Consider the following 19,694-nt stretch of genomic DNA (forward strand, 5'->3'; position numbering starts at 1 on the left):
CCAATCATTTGTGACCAATATTTTCTCTGTAGATCGATTTCTCTTCGCTAAACTGTTTCTCGAGCGCGTTCTCTCAGCACCACCGCTGCTACGTAAATATGACATATCACAACACTACAGAGGCCGAGGCGTGTCCTGGGATTCACATACAATACAGATTAACATGGCAGAGGTAGAGCTGTAACTTCCTGCACACACAACAGAAAGAACGCCTGGTTTTCTTTCATTTCTTTTTTTCTGATTGTTTGTGAAAGGACCACGCATTAGAAGTCAGAAGACGCTTAAGTTTATGTATGATTTGCTGTCTGTCTAAACAAAAGAAATAAACTTTCCATTGCATCATATTGCATTAAATCGCATTGTGTTAAATCAATCAAATCGAAATCACATCGCATCGCATCGAGACTGTGGAGTTGCACATTCCTAATAATTATAACAGTTTTATTTTATGAAAATATCAGCACTTTCATATCAAATCAAATCAAATTTTATTTTATTTACCACATACACATACATACAGGGTACGACATGCAGTAAAATGCTTTCAAAATCACTGTCAGAGTCTTATTAAAAAACATTAAACATTATTGCTGTATAGATATTGCTATATATTGATAAAAGCACAATGGATCATCAAAACTGCACAATATATTATTGTCAAGCTGTCAGACAAGAGCAATCAGAATTATAAAGGTCTTTAGTCCTTGTGTTGATAATACATTTTGTTTACTCATAGTTGTATGTGATAGACAGACAGACAGACAGACAGACAGACAGAGAGAGAGAGAGAGAGAGAGAGAGAGAGAGAGAGAGAGATAGGTGATCGATCCCTCAGATGACAATGGGTTCCTTTTGGAGTCTGGTTCCTTTCAAGGTTTCTTCCTCGTACTATCACAGGGATTTCTTGTTTGCCACAGTCGCCACTGGTCCGCTCATTCGGGATAAAGTTATAGGCACTAAACATATAAATGTATATACAGTACATATACATGTATGTAAACATATATCAATTTTTATGAACTATGTATCTCTGTAAAGCTGCTTTGGGAGAATTTCCAATGGTAAAAGCGCTTTACAAATGAGCTGAATGCAGTTTATAGTTTATATGACAATAGATTTGTGGATGACTTGACTTGAAGTACAGTTTAGGAAGAATTTGTGCAACAGCTACTATATGTGCAAATATGAGGAGTAAATGGGGAGAGTAGGATGTGAGCGCTGGTCTTGAGAAGTGTGTGTACAAAATATTAAAGTATTATTTTGTCACAAATATTATTTTAAAATGAAAGAAATTCAATATTTGTGCTTCATTACATTTTCAATGGGGAAAATGTTACTTCTTACATTTTTGAATAGACCTTTTATTTATTTACTTTTTTTTTTTAGACAATAGTAAGGTGAGGAAGCCTGGGGTGCAGTCAGCGTTCAAATTCATCCCAAAGGTGTTCAATAGGGTTGAAGATCTATAGCAGGAGATCTTTCAGTCCAACCCATGCAAAGGATGTCACCATGGAGCTGGATTTGTGCACAGGGGCATTGTCATGCTGGAACAGGTTTGGGTCTCCTGGTTCAAGTGAAGGGAAAATCACATGCCAATTATCTAGCCAACTTTGTGCTAACAGTTTGGAAAAGAACACATATTGTTTGCAGAAGTCAGAAAGTGCCAATAATTCTATCCATATTGTGTATCTCCTGGTAGAAATCCACGCATCAGTATTTATTTTTGATCTATTCTATTTATTATTAAACTTAAAATTAAAGAAAATTTTGGCTAACAATACTGGCAGTGCTGCAGCTAATGACAATTAATCAATGCCTTCTGACCAATCAGATTCAAGATATTTTTATGTGTATAATAATGAACTAGACGTTCAGTAGTCTTTTTACCTGTTCATAATCTAATCATTCCCATCATAGCCAATGTTATTTGTTGTAGAGGAAGCGTGTGTGCTATCGAGTATAGTAATGACGTTGACAGTGCGTGAGATGGGCGTGGGTGCGTGAGGGTAATTTGGGCAGAGCACACGTTTTTCACATGGAGATTGCGTTATCTTAAAAGCGCAGCAAGAACACACTATTCTCAACCCAGTAGTGACACTTGCACAAACATTATGTACATTAAGCCATGATTGCTGTGTTGAGAAATGCACCTAGGTACAAATTCTGAATACAGGAGACTAGTTGGAGTGTTCAAGTAGGGTTATGCTGTCCAGAGTTTGACCTGTTCTTCCCGTGTTAGTGTAGGTTTCCTCCTGGTGTTCCTGCATCCTTTAACCTAACCAGAAAACACCAATAACACTAAATTGCCCCTCAGTGTAAATGAGTGTGTGAAAGTGTGGATGGTGCCCTACAATAGACTATCCTTCAATTCAGGGTGTTTTCTGATTTACTGAAGAAAAATGGCGGTAATGAAATGGATCAAGTTAAAGATTTTCCATGTAGAGTAAACTATAACCGTATGGACAAAATTTTGTGGACACCTGAGCATAAGATTCGGTGTGCTTTTTGAACATCCTATTCCATATTTAGTCCCTATTTGCTGTTATAATAACCTCCACTTTTCTGGGAAGATGTTCCAATAGATTTTGTGGAGATTCATTCAGTCAAAAGGGTGTTAGTAAAGGATATACCAGTATGTAACTGATACTTAACAGTTGTTACAATGTTATTTAGAAACATTTCTAAAAACGAATAATTCTTTTATTTATTTTTTTTTTTTTAGATGTTTTATTTATTGCCATTTTTATCACCTTATTAATAACCGACATACGTTGTTTTTTAATCAGTTCAGAGATCAGAGTTTGGTGCCATGTCTACTCTGTCTGAATGCATCTTGCAGAGCAAGTTTGGTCTCGGAGTGTTTAACTCCGCCATGAATCCTCTCGAACTCGGCCGTGATCTCCATTATGGATTTGTTCCTCGTCTCGGGTACATTGAACCACACGAAGAGAGCCGTGCCAAAGCAGAACACGAAAAAGATGAGGAAGCAGAAATAGTCTAAATATTCCTGTAGGTAAAAGATTAAAGACAGTACATTTTAATCTGTAAATAAAAAGAAGTGTTTGTTCTGTCCTAATCACAGATTTATTGTATCCTTTGCTACAACCAGAGGTGAAAATCGGATTCCTACAATGAGAAAAGGGTGACTATCTGCCACGGAGACTCCTGTCTGACCTCGTCCGTCAACCTGTCTATCACCAATGCAAAAAGGAAAGGGCTCAGAGCAGATCCTTGATGCAGACAAACCTTCACCTTGAACCAGTCTGTCGTTCATACTGCACACTCCTCATACATGTCCTGCACCACCTTCACATACTTCTCTGACACACCAAAATTCCTCATACAATACCACAACTCCTCTCTCCACCCTGTCGTACGCTTTCTCTAAATCCACAATTACTTAATGCAACTCCTTCTGACCTTCTCTATACTACATCAACATTCTCAAAGCAAATATTGCGTCCGTGGTGCTCTTCCTCGGCATGAAACCACACTGCTGCTCACAGATGGTCACCTCTTCTCTCAGCCTGGCTTCCACTACTCTTTCCCATAACTTCATGGTGTAAATGATTAACTTTATTCCCCTGTAGTTACTGCAGGTCTGCACATCTCCATTATTCTTAAAGATCATCACCCCTTTAACTTCCAGCTATACGTTCATCACTCATACGTTCAGAAACTCTTATCACCTCCACTACACTCTTACTGTACTTTTCCTTCAGGATCACTCCTACACATTTCTCTTTCCATCCACACCATGATAGAACAGTTTAAACACCTCCAATGTTCCTGGTCTTACTCCCTTTTCACTTGGTCTCCTGAACACACAACATATCTACCTTTCTCCTCTCCATCATATCAGCTCCCTCTCTCCCTTTACCAGTCATAGTACCAACATTTAAAGTACCAACCCAAACCACAACTGTCCCCTGTTGGCTAACGATACCTGTGGCGGCCATTGGTAACCTGGGCCTTAACCGATCCGGTATGAAATTCTGATTCCTGATCCGCATATTTTATTTGGTGCATGTTTTACACTTGATGCCCTTCCTAACACAACCCTCCACATTAATCTGGGCTTGGGACCGTGCACTGGCTTGTGAAACCCTAATGGCTAGGTTAAAAAAAATAATAATAAAAAATAAAAATAAATAAATAAATGAAAAATTAATTTATAAATAATGTCATTATTATCATCATGTATTGCAGTGTTTCTCTATGGAGTCAGGCTGGTTCTTTATAAATTTACCACGATGAAAGGAAACAGCATTCCCACGGAGAAGAGCCCCACCCAGTTGAGAGTGCAGGCCACAGTGAACGCTGCTGACTGGAAGGACTGGGTGAAAAGCTCACCAGGCAGGGGCGCTGTAATACATGCTATTTTCACACAGAGACAACAGAGGAGAACAGGGGAATGCATGAGTCATGTCTTAAATAAGTAGTGTGTGTAATGTGTACATTCTGACATCTAGTGCACTAGTAATATCTATGTAATTGTTCTGGATCCACTGAGGGCCAGAAAAAAAAATGGATTACACTTGAATGATCATGTGAGTGCACTTAATCCACACCTGGACCACTGCAGAAGAAGATGATATATAAGAAGATGAGCACCATGCTGCAGTACGGCATCCACGACACGTGAACCTTCAACATCACAGTCACATAGTGATCATTTCATGTAAAGAGAAGAAAAGAGAAGAGAAGAGAGAAGAGAAGAGAAGAGAAGAAGAGAAAGAAAAAGGAGAGGAGATGAGAGAAGAGAAGAGAACATAGTGATCATTTCATGTAAAGAGGATAGAAGAAGAGAAGAGAAGAGAAGAGAAGAGAAGAAGAGAGAAGAGAGAGAAGAGAAGAGAAGAGAAGAGAACTGACCTGTAGGTACAGAGTGAGTGTAAGCAGTAGCAGTGCAGCAGACATGCCGACATAACCCCGAATCATCAGTGACTTCTTCCCTGTGTGCTCGATTACCATCGCCTGGAAAACACACAGACACACACACACACAAACACACACACACAAACACAAACACAAACAAACAAACACAAACATGCACTTCAGCGTTCAGTTTCAGCACTTCATATTTTTATATATTTTTATTTGACCAATAGAAAACAACACAAAACAACTAGAAGAAAAAAGTTCCTTTTTCAAATCCTTTGAAACCTCTAACACACTTCATGATGATGCATCTGACAACTCGATGCTGTAACTACAACACCAGATACAGTTCTCTTCCTGAATCCTATCACCTGCTGCACTACACACATCATTTCCTAATGAATGAATCAGTGTGTATGGAATACAGATGTATGTAGATTTCTGGAGGAGCAAAAAAGCAGGACTGGGAAACCCCCTGTAGCACTTGTGTGTGTTTGAGCAGGAAGACTTACACAGATGACTCCCGAAGAGAATTCACACAACCCTGTCCCCAAAGTCACATAGCGCAAGTTGTGTGCCGGAATTCCTGCTGCGCGGAACACATCGTTCGCGTACAGATAAACCTGGAGAAACACAGCGCACGCTGGACCTATAGATAACTATCATATTATACTTCAACGAATCAGTGAATAATTTCTCACACACACACACACACACACACACACACACACACACACACTTTCCATGTTCTATATCTGGCAGGACCATTATTATGGCTGTGTGTGTGTGTGTGTGTGTGTAGCACTCACAGCGTTGATGCCACACAACTGCAGTGTGATGAAGGTAACGATGATGGTGAGTAGCTGCCAGCGCACAGAGCGGGCGAACAGGAGCTCCAACACGCTCTTGTTTCTCACGCCCTGCAGGGCCGCATGCTCCCTTAACAAATCCTCGACCTCTGATTTGCAGTCAGCATGAGAACCTCGCAGTTGCTGCAGAGCTACACAAACACACACACACGCACAGGTTCACTGAGGCTCAGTAATAAAATTGTAATAAAAGTGTGTGTGTGTGTGTGTGTGTGTGTGTGTGTGTGTGTGTGTGTGTGTGTGTGTGTGTGTGTGTGTGTTTCCAACCTTTCTCACAGCTAGTTTTGTCTCCCCGGTCTAACAGCAAGTAGCGTGGAGACTCAGGCAGGAAGTACAAAGAGACAAGCTGCAGAAGAGCAGTCAAGGCACAAACAGACAGCAAGAAGGGCCACAAAGCTTCTGTTCCCAATATCTCACTACACACACACACACACACACACACACACACACACACACACACACACACACACACACTGACTTTCAAAATATTATAGAAAAAGTAAAAGTTGCAACAAAACATAAATTGCAACTAATAATGTTTTATAAAATATACTAATATTACTGAAAAAGGTTAGAAATTATATTTGTTCCAATTGATTTATTTTGAAAGTTGGAGGGAATATATATAATTTACATTTTGCCTAGAGCCTCCAAATGTCTAGAAACAGCCCTGCATATCTCATACAGGATTCTAGCTGCTCAAAAGTTCTGGGTGTTCTTTGTTGTGTTTTTCGTTTCATGATGCTTCAAATATTTTCAAATTGTGTAAACTGCAGGCAGGTCAGTTCTGCAACCGGACTACGAAGGCATGCTATTATAATAGATTCAGTATGCAGTTCATTGTCTTGCTCAAAGGACTTCCCTAAAAAAAGACATTTTCGGGATAAAAGCATTTGTTAAACATTTGGTATGTTTTCTATGTTCTATTGTAAATACAATATGGGTTCATAAGATTTGGAAATAATTACTTGCTGTTTTTATTTACATTTTACACAGTTTCCCACCTTTTGTAGAATTGCATTTGTAATAGACGAGGTTGCAATTGCTCCGATGATGTCACACAACTCACCCGATGCCAAGCAGCTGACCAAAAAACTTGCCCAGAGAGACAAAGATGCCCACGGAAGCCCCGACCATTCCTCGTAAACCTTTTGGAGAGCAGTCAAGCACATACATGGTGTGGGCTGTTAGAGCTACACCTGCAACACACACAAACATGAACACACAAAAGAAATTACCTCAACTTTATTTACATGTTGCAGTAATTTTCTTTGTCCTCATATGCAAAACGCAAACATTCACAAAAGAGCTGATTGTCACTTAAGCCACGCCCATAAAACAATGTCTATGTATATGTCTTAGAAGCTAAATGCAGAAGAAATAATAGCACATCATAAATACTACAATATAACCATTTACTGTAGCAGTGGACCTGAGTTGATGCCGTAAACGAGACGTCCGATCATGATCATCTCGAAGGAGTGTGCCGTTTTGCTCAGCACTATCAGCAAGGATCCACAGATGGCCACCATATTGTTCAGCATCAGGCATCTCTTCCTGATTACAGAGCAACAGGATGAAACGTTGAGTAAAAAGGTTTGGGGTTTTGTGTTCTGTTAAGCGACAACTTTTTATGCTAATATTGTGTGAAAAACAGTGGGCAGTATATTTATGTTGAATTGGCAAGGCTTAGAAACATGGCATATAGTCAGTAATTATACACCTGTATTATAATTAGGCCTGAGGAACATTCCACTGAGGTTTTTTTAAAAATGAAAGAAAAAAAAATCCAAAATGTATAAAAAATCTATTCATTTGACCTTGTCTTTGGTCGAGGTGACATTTCTCTGGTCTTGCATTAAAAGATCAAGTTGCTAGATATCAAAGTCTATCTCACCTGAAATCATTCACATGGCCCAAATCTTTCCTCCTTGAAATGACATTGCATAAATTAGTAGGAAAAAAAAAAAAAACATGGACGCCCAAATGTTCTCCATGCCAACATGCTCTAATAAATGATGTAGATTTATTTAATCAAAATAGATTTTTGATTATAGATTTAATAGATTTAACAAAATAAATACACTATATGAACAGTATAGAGACACCTGACTTTTCCAGCCATATGTGGTTATTCTACAAAACTGTCACCACAGATGCACAATTGTATAAGACGTTCAATTCACTTGAACTAGTAGATCAGAATCTGTTCCAGCATGACAATATCCCTGTGCATAAATCCATCTCCATGAAGATATGCTTTACATGGGTTGGAGTAGATGATCTCCTGCTACTGAACACCTTTGGAATGAATGTGAATGCTGACTGCACACTAGACCTCCTCATCCTCATCTACACACTGACTTACTAAAACCCTTGTGGTTGAATGAATCTCAACCAATTCTCCATAAGCACACTCCAAGATCTAGTGGAACATCTTCCCAGTATAGTGAAGGTTATTAACAGCAAATGAGGAATACATGTGGAATGGGATGTTCAAAAAGCACATACTGAGCGTATGCTTAGGTGTCCACAAACGTTTGTCCAAATAGCGTAGTCCATATTTTGAATATTCTAGCTGTGATGTACCTTTATTTACCTTAGTCAGTCATACAGATTCAACAAAGCAAATATTTTGTTATGGTGAATGCTCTGTGCAGCCATGCTGATTCAATTTAATGTAATGTACTGAACTCTTTAAGGAAACTTTCCATGAGTTTCCAAGTAGGAATTTTGAGGTTAGTGTGGGGTTCATCTGCAGATTTTCCAAAACTGGAGGTTGCAATGCATCATAATCATGGGGCTAAACGTGGACATGTATTCGGTGTATTGTAAGTAAGGATCACTGGCTTCAAAAAGATGCACAATACATGACTAGTAGGTGTGTTAGAATTTATGGTATATTACTGTGTTACAAAACATTTGTAACGCTGTTTGTATATAAGACAAGAAGAAAATTTTAAAAAATCATTCGTATTCGGTCCGATTACATACCATAACTAATCTCGAAAACTAGCAAAATCTCCTCGATCTGCAGCCAGCCCAAACTGACACATTTAAACTATAATGGAGAGATCAGCAAACATGGTGGATTTTTGCTGATCACTGTGTCTTTCTAAATGTCAATCACTTTTCACTGAATACTTACTCTAACGCACTGACAACATTTACAACTAACCCGCGAAGTGGCAAAGATTTCCACAGATTAACACATAAGCTTAATATTTAGTCATTCTTCCTCTCATGTATAATAGATGTCTGTAAATTATCAATGTGTCTAAACTACTGCTTCACACCAACACAACACCTGAACAAACTCTAGTCTTCTGGAATTATACTGCCTCTATACCTCACACATTGTATCTGCTTGTGAAAATAAAACAAATGGTTGCAGTGCTCAGTCTGATACGGTGTCAACTCTGATTAAAATTCTGCCCCAGTAATGACATTTCAATCATAAACTCCTACCAGCATCACCCTTGAATTCCCATCACATGGTCAGCTAAAGATGCAGTTCGTTTAGCAATGTACAAACCACATTTGTTTCATATCTTGCAGGTTCCTACAACTGTAACAAAAATCATAAAATCCTACAACTGTAACATTATAATAGCAAATCTAGCATGTAGCATCAAGTAAGAACAAGCACTCATCTGTGTCTATAGTCTTGTAAATGCACACCATTAGCTTGTCATACTCGATATATCACGAGGGGCATTCAAGTCAAACTTTTAATCTTACAGGTATAAAAATGGATGTTAGCGTGGCGGTACTACACGCAGTAGTAAGTGGCTAGCGTGTCCTATTACTGACAGGCGGCGAACATGTTAACGGTCCAGTCCTAAAACAGTTCATCAAGATGGGTCCCTGATGACAAAGTGAAGCAGGCTGTTCTAGAATGGTTCAGGAATTGAGACAAATTCTTCCAGGCATTAGTTAATGCTGAGATTATTGTATTAATGTAGTAGCATAAGGCGGATGACGAAAAATAAATGCAGTTTCCTCCCCTTGAAATGTGTTATTTTTTATTTTATAAACTCAACAATCGGTAGGAGAATGCTGAGGATAGAGCCGCCGGGAAGAAGGAAAAAAGGAAGACCAAGGAGGAGGTTTATGGATGTGGTGAGGGAAGACATGCAGGTAGTTGGTTTGAAAGAGGCAGATGTAGAGGACAGGAGGGTATGGAGACGGATGATCCGCTGTGGCGCCCCCTAATGGGAGAACCCGAAAGATTTTATAAACTCAACAGTCCCCATGTACATAAGTTGCAGTTATTCATAATTAGCTTATATTTATAATTGAAAAATCTATGTCTGGCTTGAATTGCTGATGACTGTCATCTCTTTATCTGGCTGCATATATAATTTACACTCCTGCTCCTGATGTCTGATGTCCTGATGTCCAAACCCGTGTGGTTGCAACTGAATATTTTTTACCTGCCGTAGGTCACAACGATGCGCGCGGTACACAGGGAGCCCAGCAGACCCCCAATGCTATACAAGGAGACGATGAAGGACCAGATAAGTGAGAGCTGCCAGTGCTCCAGAGAGAGGCCATACCTCTGCACACATGTGCTGTTCACCAGCTCTTTAATGTACTGACAACAAAAGCAGAATGATTCATTACAACAATTGAATTCTGAACTACAGTCAAGTTACAAAAAAACGTAAAGGGGCAGTATGTAATATGTAATGAATTCAATTTGCAATTGAAACAAACGAATACCTCAAAAAGAGGTAGCGCAGTGGTTTAAGTGTTAGAATATGGTTTGGAAGGTCATGAGTTCAAATACCACCAAACTGTCACTATTGGGCCCCTGTTCAAGGCCCTTAACCCTCAACTGTTTATTAAAATAATTGTAACTTGCTCTTGATAAACGCATCTGCCAAATGCTATATATATAAAAGACATTAAACAAAATACTGATACTGTGTGAGCGCTGCATTTTAGATCAAAGATTTAAGCCAGAACTTTTCTTTATTACTACAGATTCAAGAATTACAAATTGCCCCTTTAATGGATGGTAATGCAGATGCAGAAACTTGACCCCCAAATCAGCCCAATCCAAACAGCCTAATCAGGTCATTATAAAATAAATAAATAAATAAATAAATTAAGAAATAAATATACAGGAATATCTTATAAATAACAACCTGAAATACTTAAAAAATGAAATAAAATAGATAGATAGATAGATAGATAGATAGATAGATAGATAGATAGATAGATAGATAGATAGATAGATAGATAGATAGATAGATAGATAACACAAACAGTGCATCTTGCTACTCACAGTTGATGGTGCGGTGAGGACAGAAATGTGGAAGCCATAGTGAAACGTCCCCCCAATACCTGTGACCAAAATGACTGCAACAAGCACAGGGTTCTTGAGCTGAGCACAAACAAGAAAACACACCTAAAGCCAAAAAAATCATGTTTACGAAGCAAAGTATGAAAAACATATCGAAAAAACGTACAAGCAGTGATAAGGAGTTCGTCATGGTAGGTCTTCCTCAGGTCTTATGATCATCTGGTTTGGTCTGTTCTGTGACCAGTAAGATAACTCTGACACAGCAAACCTGTGAATGTCTAACTGTCTTTGTTGAACTGTAACTCCTAGTGGAGAACTGGTGAGAAATTAGGCATGTCTGATGAAACAGTTGGAGATGAGGAGATACAGTGAAATGAACTCTTCACCCACTTACACGGTGACTAAGAAAATGTCATAGTGAATAGATTTGAACGTATAACTCGGTGATGATCACTCCTCTTCAAAGTTTGTTCTTCTCAGTGAAGTGTCTGCTGCAAAACTTGAAAATGCTCTGACTACATAATGCAGCACATGAATGTAGCCCTACAGGGCACCAGCAACACCAGTCAGGTGTATACTGGGAACCAGGGCCCTGGACGTAGCAGGTAATTATAGAGTCTTACAGCTTTTCTCAGTTGCTTTGGAGATCAGAAATGAAATTCTTCAAACTACTTGTTCAAACTTCACATCATGTCGTCACTTTATAAAAGCATTTCTCGTTGCTTTGAAGAAATTGCGAATGCTTTGGTCCATTCAGTTGCTGGATTGTGTACAATTGTTTGCTGTTTTCTTCATTATCAATTGTTTTTAAGCCACATTAATAAAAATATATTAAACTGGTTTCACCTGAATAGTCCCCAAAAACATCTCGGCATCAGTTCATTGAATAAGTAATTGAATGCAAAACGGTTAAACCAATAGTCATCATCTGTCATCTAAAATATAAAAAGTTTTTTTTTGGTATGATCAACTAGTTCTTTAACAGGTCAAAGGTGAATCTTGTGAACCTTTCAGTAGAGCAAAACACAATATTACAATTTCTAAAAACGAATAAACAACCAGGAAACGAACAAACACTACTACAGTACAGTAAAAGTGTGACTCCTGTCTGATCTCATGCAATTAATATAAATGTGAACATTTGTGCTGTTAAAATTCAAAGATGCCACACAGAAGACATTCATTTTCAATCACTGTAATCCAAACCTTAGTTTACATCAGGAAACACTGCAATGGCACTGATGTTTTTTCCTTAACACTCAACTGCTTAGTTGTATTTGTAAATGTAAATGTTGGCCTGTAATGGGAAGTCGGTATCCATCCTACTTGAAATGTGCTGCTTTCATTCCTCAGTCTCAGGGCAGGACTAATTACATTCAAGGCATCACACACAAACGTGCACATGAATATATGTGTTTTAGGAATAAATCTTTCCAGTTCCATATTATAATTACTTATAGATACCCCATGGCTGTATTATAAATTACTTTAAGTCAAGTCAAGTTTATTTCTATAGCACTTTTCACAACAGACATTGTCTCAAAGCAGCTTTACAGAATTTTAAGAGTTATGGTGAACGATGTGTATTTATCCTTGATGAGCAGCCATGGCAACTGTGGCAAGGAAAAACTCCCTTAGATGTTATGAGGAAGAAACCTTGAGAGGAACCAGACTCAAAAGAGGAACCCATCCTCATTTGGGTGACATCACGAGTGTGATTATAGTCTTTAAACAATACAGAACACTGGAGAGTGAGAACTAACATGAGCACTGGAATATAAGATTATGAGTAATGTCCTTTCTACAGTCTTATACAGTCAGTTGACGTTGTGAAACCAGGGTCCAGTGTCCAAACTCCACATGAAGTGGAATCAATTGGCACTGGTATGTCTCTAGATGGTTCGGGATGTTTGCAGCATCTACTTCTTTAAAGGTCCACAATCTTAATGAGGTGGGACACGACTGGAGCTGGCACAACCCCTTGGATGCCTCGGGAAGGGTAGAGAAAGAGAAGCAGTGGAGAGTAATTAGCGTAGCTGCTGTTCATAATATTAACAAGCGCAAGTTGATAATGTGCATGTGATCAGATGTTCTGGAGCACAAGGTTATGATATGTGATGTGTGTTATGTGTAGGAAAAACTGTAGCTTGTTTATTAATGATGCAGAACATCCACCTAGTAATGCATTACAATAGTCCAGTCTGGAGGTCATGAACGCATGGACGATCTCTATCAGATATAGACATGTTTCTTAGTTTAGCCAAATATATTTCTAAGTTAGAAGAAGACATGGTTAATATGATTTTCAAAAGACAAGTTGGTGTCTAAAATAACTTTCAGGTCTCTTACTGTTGAACTAGTAGTTACAGTACATGCTTCTAAATGCAGGTTAAAATGCTGGAGCTTCGGTCTACTGGTTTTTGGGCCGATGAGCAAAATCTCTGTCTTATCAGAATTTAATAATAAAAAGTTTAAGATTAGGATGATTAGATGTTATGTCCTGCTACTTAACTCTAAGAATTCCATGCAGTCGTTTACATGATAATAGTGGATGGATCATTTGCACCAGTAAACGTCCCTGGTGTGATTATTGACCCAAGTCTTTTATTACAAGCTCATGTAGAGAATATTATCACAATAGCCTTCTTTCAACTCAGACATATTGCTAGGACGAGAAATATATTTGTCACTACACAATGCAGAAAAAAATGCTTTTGTTCCTAACAGGTTGGATTACTGCAATGTCTTGCTATCAGTGGCGGGTCGTGCATTTCACACCCACGCCTTCAGTGGTGTCCTACCTGAGTCAATCAGTCTTTTACAGTTTTCTCAGATCAGAAATCGTTCAACCTCCACATCATGTCGTCACTTGTGGACATCATCGTTTAATTGGTTGTGTACAAGTGTCTGCTGATTAATACATTTAAACAACTGTTTATATTCATGTTGCTCAAAATATATATGCTACTTTTACCTGAATTATTTTAACCCCTAAAACATTTAAGCATCAGCTCAACTGCATAAGTCATCAAATGCAAAATGTTTAAAACACGTTATCATCTGCCATCTAAAATTTCTATTAAACTTTTTTTTTGTGAATGTGACTTGAATTGATGAAATGTGCAGATGAATCTTGAATGTCACTAATGTAGGGGGGGTGTATGGCATCAGATCAACCAATAATCAACTAGTTCTCTAAAATAAACTGGAATGTTTTTGCTAGTGGGGAATCAGTATGTGAATTGAAACAAACAAAAATATGCAGAAGATAGAAAATATGTTCATGTTAATTCATTTATTTACAAAGTTTTTTTTAACATACATTAAAATCAGACAAAGACATTAAAAGAAGACAGTTGTGATGTGAAATACTTTGGGGTGATTTACAGGGGAAGCTTGATTTTGTTTCAGCGAGATGTTGCAGCTTATGAAATTCTCAAGCGATCTCATCTGATGAGCTCCAGAAGAACTCGAGAACACCAGGATGTGAGGTTTTCCTGCACATGTGCAGATCCCCGAACCACAGCATTGTTAATATAAATCAAAAGGAGGGATATTCATTGGTGTTCCTGATGATGTTTGGAGGATCACAGCAGCATGTAGCGTGTCAGACCACCGCCCCGCAGCTCCTTTAGTCTCTGGCAGTGTCTCAGCATGTTCAACATACCCACAAAACGCTTATCCACCTTCAGCTGAGCCAGTTCACGCAGGTCCTCCTCCACCACAAAGAACTGACCTGATGGAGAACAGGGACGAGAGACAAACACACAAAGGTAGTAGTAAAGAAAGCTGTGTGCACTGTCTGGCATGCGTCTCAGTTTATTATGCCAACAAATTATTTGAGAACACGCAGATTTACGGTCATAACGTGTAAATTTATATGGAGACTATATTTTTCAATGCTCTGCTGTTTCTAATACCAACAAATCACCTTAACAGAGGAACAAAGTGTGAGGGAACCCCCCCAAAAGAAAAAAAACTTAAACAAGGCACAATGGATCACCATCCTGTATCACCATTAATTATTTAGGATTAGAATTAATGACCTTTGTTATGAGATACACCCTCTCAGAAGAAAGGAAAATGCATGGAGGTAAATCAGGCCATTTTGACCCCTGACCCCACGATGATACAGCACAACCTGTGTTATATGATATAGAAATTCAGGTGATTATTAAAGATACCCTTAGTGTCCTTGGTCTCCTGCTCTTTGAAGCGCTGATGAAACTTCCGGGCTGCGTTACTCAGGCTCTTGACAGGCTGCTGGAAGATTTTATATTTCCCTGTAATGGCCATGTTGATGCTTTTTACAGCAGAGTTCAGCTGGTCATATGTCACTCGTCCCTTCATGTACCTGTCACGGAGCGAAGACACAAACATTATCCATTCAGTCTGTTTAAAGAGAACAATCAAATTAACTCTACATGTGGAAGAACAGAAGAGGCAGACGTGAAGAACATGTTATGATACACAGTGGAGGATGAGGTACACAAACCATGTACTCTAGTTACACTGGGTAAAAATGTGACTCCAGTTAAACTTGAGTAAAAGTACAAAAGTATTTGCCTTCAAATGTACTTAAGTATCCAAAGTACTATGATTTATTACAGCTATAAAGTTCCTTTTTATCATTTTTCTCACAAGACTCTTTCCTTAATCGACTCAGTGTATGTGAAAAGACTCGAATGCGACTCTCAGCACACTGATCTATTAATAGATGATGATATTAATGAGTCAAACATTGATTTCTATTAAAATGATCATGAGTCCAGAAAAACTGTGACTTCATCCAGTACATGTTTATCCCTGCGATTAAATGTATTTATAAAAAAATGAATTTAGGCTCAAATGCTTGTGTGGGACTTACTGTGGGATGCTGTCGAACTCCTGCACTGTAATGAACTCCATCTCTTTGATCTGGCTCCGCGGGGGCTTCCTGGGCTGGTCTTGCTCCTGGGGGACTATATTCACTTCAGCCTGCTTGCTGAGAGCTGTAGTCTGTCCTCCCCTGAGAAAATGACAGTAACACAGGCAGGTTATTTAATAGACTGTATCGATATAATTCGCCGGATCTGTATTGAACGTCCACTTTTTTTAATCACATCTACTAGTCATGATTTCCTACACTATTATACACACAGCGTTTACAGATACACGTTGTCCCATTAATTAGTGTGTGCGTGTGTGTGTGTGTGTGTGTGTGTGTGTGAGCTTACTGAACGATCAGCTGCGCTCCTTTGCGAGGCATGTGTGGGGGGATGTTTTCTAATAGGTGCTGTGCGTTTTGCTCATCCTCCTGGAAGAACGTATCCAGGTCCTACAGTGGACAAGATAATGAAGCGCAGGCAGAGGTCAACTGATTGATTGGCTGGGCAATTAATCCAATTAATCTGGCTGTTTTTTGGCATTTTTGTAATTAACCGGCATCGACCGATTGTGCTGTGAATTGGGCCGATTATTACGCAGGCACATCCGACACACCAAACCGTGCGTGTACGTTCTGCGCTTGCGAGAGAGAACATAACTGTCCCGTACCAACAGGTGGCAGTAGTCGGTATTCAGCTACCAAAACCTGATAAGTGATTGGAGAGGCTTTTGTTGCAATTTTCATTATCACTTATTATTAATTAACTGTTAGATATAATAAGATGAAGGAGGGAAAAAAAAAATTGGCCAAACATTTATATAAAGAATAATAAAAAATAAAAAAACGCAACCATATATCAGATTTTTTAAATATCAGCATCGCCATTGGCCAGAGAAAAACCCAAATCGGTCAAACTCTACTCAAAGAGTTCATAGAGTTCACATTTTCTTTATAAACAAAACTTATGGAGGAATAATATATAAATAAACAACACAGTCTTGTTTACTCTGTGTCAAATCAAATTGGACTTTTGATCAGATCATATAGAATTGGACAGATGTCTGACATTTACAGAATGTGTTGTGTTAATAATATACTGTATTTAAAAATTTGGAAATGTAACAGAGGATGTGTGAAACCTGTAGATGCTTTAGTAGGTCTCTCTGCTGACTGACATATCTCTCAAACCGATCGAGAAGTCCGTTTATGGCGTTGATGTCATGCTCGATTTTGTGCAGGTAGGCCCGCTTATCTGGATCTTTTGCTGAGAATATAATATAAGCAGTTGAGTAAATTCAGAAATTTACAACCAAAATATGTTAATAATGAAAAAATAAGATAAACACTGAGCCATACCTACTGCTCGCAGCTCTAAGAGTCTCTTGACGAGTGAAATCTTGTCATTGATGTGTTTCGTCAAATCTTCCAACTCACCGCGATTCATTTTACTGAGAAAAATAAATAAATAAATAAAATCAGTCAAAAGATTGAACACACCTTTTCCCTAAATGTTTTTTTTTAATTATTATTATCATTTTCAACAATTGATACTGAAGTCATCCAAGCTATGAAAGAACACCTATTACATTACGCAGTAAACAAAAAGGTGTACCAGAAAACGTACCAGAATATGTTTTCTATTTTAGATTGTCCAAACTAGATCCATTTCGCTTTCATGACAGCTTGGCAAACTCCTGGCATTCTCTCATCAGATTCACAGGTGTACCTTGTCAAGAGTTAATTTGTGGCATTTCTTGCCTTCTTAATGTGCTTTAGACCATTAATGGTCTTGTGCAGAGGAAAGAGTACAGCGAGTACAGTGTCAATAGCCCTATTAATGCTATTACAAATACTGTACAAATTCATATTATAGCAAGAAATTATGCAGTTGCCAAAATCATCAAACACTATGATAAAGCAGGCTCTCATGAGCACCGTCCCAGGAAAGGAGGATCAAGAAGCTGTTATTGTCATTTCAACCATACACTGTATAGCTGACGCAGTACACAGAGAAATGAGACAACGTTCCTCCAGAACCCTGGTGCTACATTTAACAACATAAAGCTACATAACAGAAAACACAGAGCTGAGGACTAGTAAGTGTCCTCGCCACATAAAGTGCATCGTGTGCAACCTGGTGCAGACAGTGCAAGACAGACACAAGACAGTGAAGGACAAATTCACAAAACACAAAATATCACCGCCAGTAAACCTACTGTATATTACACAGTGCAGTGTGTAAAAGAGCTACCTCTGCTGCAGAGGATACGTTTATTAAAATTACCAGCCTCAAAAAAACCCCCACAGATTTACATAAATGTTACAACATCCACTGTTCAGAGGAGACTGCGTGAGTCAGTCATTCATTGTCAAAATGCGGCAAAAAAACCTTTGGAATAACAACAAGCAGAAGAGACTTGCTTGGGCCAAAAAAACCTCAAAGAATATACATTAGATCGGTAGAAAACAGTCCTTTCGTCTGATCAGTCCAAATGTAAGATTTTTTGGTTTTCATTACCATGTCATGTGTTAGATGTACAGAAGCTAAATGGAAGGTTCCTGAATGTGTAGTGTAGTAGGTTGCTTAACAAATTTCTTTTTCAATTTAATACATGTTATTTCATTATTTGGATGTCTTCAGTATTACTGTGCAACGCTGAAAATACTAAAAATAAAGAAAATTCACATTCAAAGGTGTGTCCCAACTTTAGATTGGTGGTGTACAGAGAAGAGTGACATTAAACTGAAACAAAATGTAAACAATTTTTCAAACAAACGTAGGTCTGTCTGTGAAGTTCGAGTATTAATGCATTAATATTAATGCATTATAAGTATACTAGTGACATTTCTTCGACCTATTCATTATTTTATTGGAAATTAAGATTCCATTTCTAATTGTATGTCATTTGTGGAAACAAACTCTTCCCTTTTTTTGTTGTTTTTTTTACACCAGGAACACCTGTACATTACTGATGACAATACAAAGAGTCGACACTTAACTCATTGCTTTTATTTCGAAACAGAATAGGCTTATACAAATATTGAATAACCCTTTATTTAAGTATAGCTAAAGATTTGATATTTAATATTACTTTACCTTCTAGCGAACCAAAAGTGTCTCTCATTGTGCACATAAAAAGCAGTCGACTCTCGTTGTGCAAAAAAAAAAAAAAAAAAAAAAAAGAGTCGGTTCTCAGTGGGCAAATATAAGATAGGAATCAAAAGATCCGAGTCAAAAGAACCGATTCGTGAATCAAAAGTAATTTTAATCAAGAAAACAAAGAGTTTAGGTCGTGTTTTTTTCATGTTAAGAAACTGTTTTTTTAAAACACACAATTGGGGTTTATATTACTTCTACTTGCTTTCCTGGGTAAAATAATTTACTATTGAAACAAAATGACTTCCAGGTCGAGCGATAACAGACTCTAAAGCGCATTTGACTCTGTAGATAAAATCTAAATATAAAACAGTTATTAAAACAAACAACAACAAAAAAAACCACTTACATATGTTTCGAATTCTCAGAGACCCAAATCCTGCGTTATTATCTAATTTTATCCTTATCTCGGTTTAAACTCGCGCCAACGTTCAAACAAGCTATTGTAGAAATAGCGTGTGATGGTAGGTAGCACTTTCGCCACGCCGGCTACGCGTCATGATCTGTGCGTTTAGTTTTCATAAGAATATTTTGTTATAATTCATAGTAATATTAATTAAAATAACTAATATCCAAATAACCACACATTAAAGCCGATTAAAAACTAGT

The 19,694-nt window shown here is 38.1% G+C and overlaps 2 protein-coding genes across 6 annotated transcripts; both read right to left on the reverse strand.

The window, feature by feature from the left end:
* Nucleotides 1–509: 509 nt before the first annotated feature.
* Nucleotides 510–11,314, reverse strand: slc2a11l (solute carrier family 2 member 11, like). Of its 4 annotated transcripts, none has more exons than XM_046860466.1 (13): nucleotides 11,228–11,314; nucleotides 11,044–11,142; nucleotides 10,187–10,347; nucleotides 7,183–7,307; nucleotides 6,820–6,949; nucleotides 6,018–6,166; nucleotides 5,691–5,881; nucleotides 5,394–5,504; nucleotides 4,876–4,977; nucleotides 4,572–4,647; nucleotides 4,250–4,377; nucleotides 2,771–3,007; nucleotides 510–956 (listed from the first exon to the last, which is right to left on the reverse strand). In XM_046860466.1, exons 1-12 carry the CDS (start codon nucleotides 11,249–11,251, stop codon nucleotides 2,795–2,797), a joined length of 1,509 nt encoding a protein of 502 aa, XP_046716422.1. In that variant the 5' UTR covers nucleotides 11,252–11,314; the 3' UTR covers nucleotides 510–956; nucleotides 2,771–2,794. The 4 variants fall into 4 exon arrangements, with proteins under 4 accessions (XP_046716422.1, XP_046716421.1, XP_046716423.1 ...); XM_046860465.1 differs by having other exon boundaries at nucleotides 2,751–3,007; XM_046860467.1 differs by lacking the exon at nucleotides 2,771–3,007.
* A 3,023-nt stretch (nucleotides 11,315–14,337) lies between these two features.
* ska1 (spindle and kinetochore associated complex subunit 1) lies at nucleotides 14,338–19,589 on the reverse strand. 2 transcript variants are annotated; one of them, XM_046860441.1, is made up of 7 exons: nucleotides 19,435–19,589; nucleotides 17,285–17,376; nucleotides 17,068–17,192; nucleotides 16,278–16,378; nucleotides 15,929–16,069; nucleotides 15,246–15,415; nucleotides 14,338–14,797 (listed from the first exon to the last, which is right to left on the reverse strand). In XM_046860441.1, exons 2-7 carry the CDS (start codon nucleotides 17,370–17,372, stop codon nucleotides 14,649–14,651), a joined length of 774 nt encoding a protein of 257 aa, XP_046716397.1. In that variant the 5' UTR covers nucleotides 17,373–17,376; nucleotides 19,435–19,589; the 3' UTR covers nucleotides 14,338–14,648. The 2 variants fall into 2 exon arrangements, with proteins under 2 accessions (XP_046716397.1, XP_046716396.1); XM_046860440.1 differs by lacking the exon at nucleotides 19,435–19,589 and adding an exon at nucleotides 19,026–19,079.
* Nucleotides 19,590–19,694: the final 105 nt, after the last annotated feature.

Source organism: Silurus meridionalis, chromosome 11 (genome assembly GCF_014805685.1).
Source record: "Silurus meridionalis isolate SWU-2019-XX chromosome 11, ASM1480568v1, whole genome shotgun sequence".
NCBI classification, from domain to species: domain Eukaryota; kingdom Metazoa; phylum Chordata; class Actinopteri; order Siluriformes; family Siluridae; genus Silurus; species Silurus meridionalis.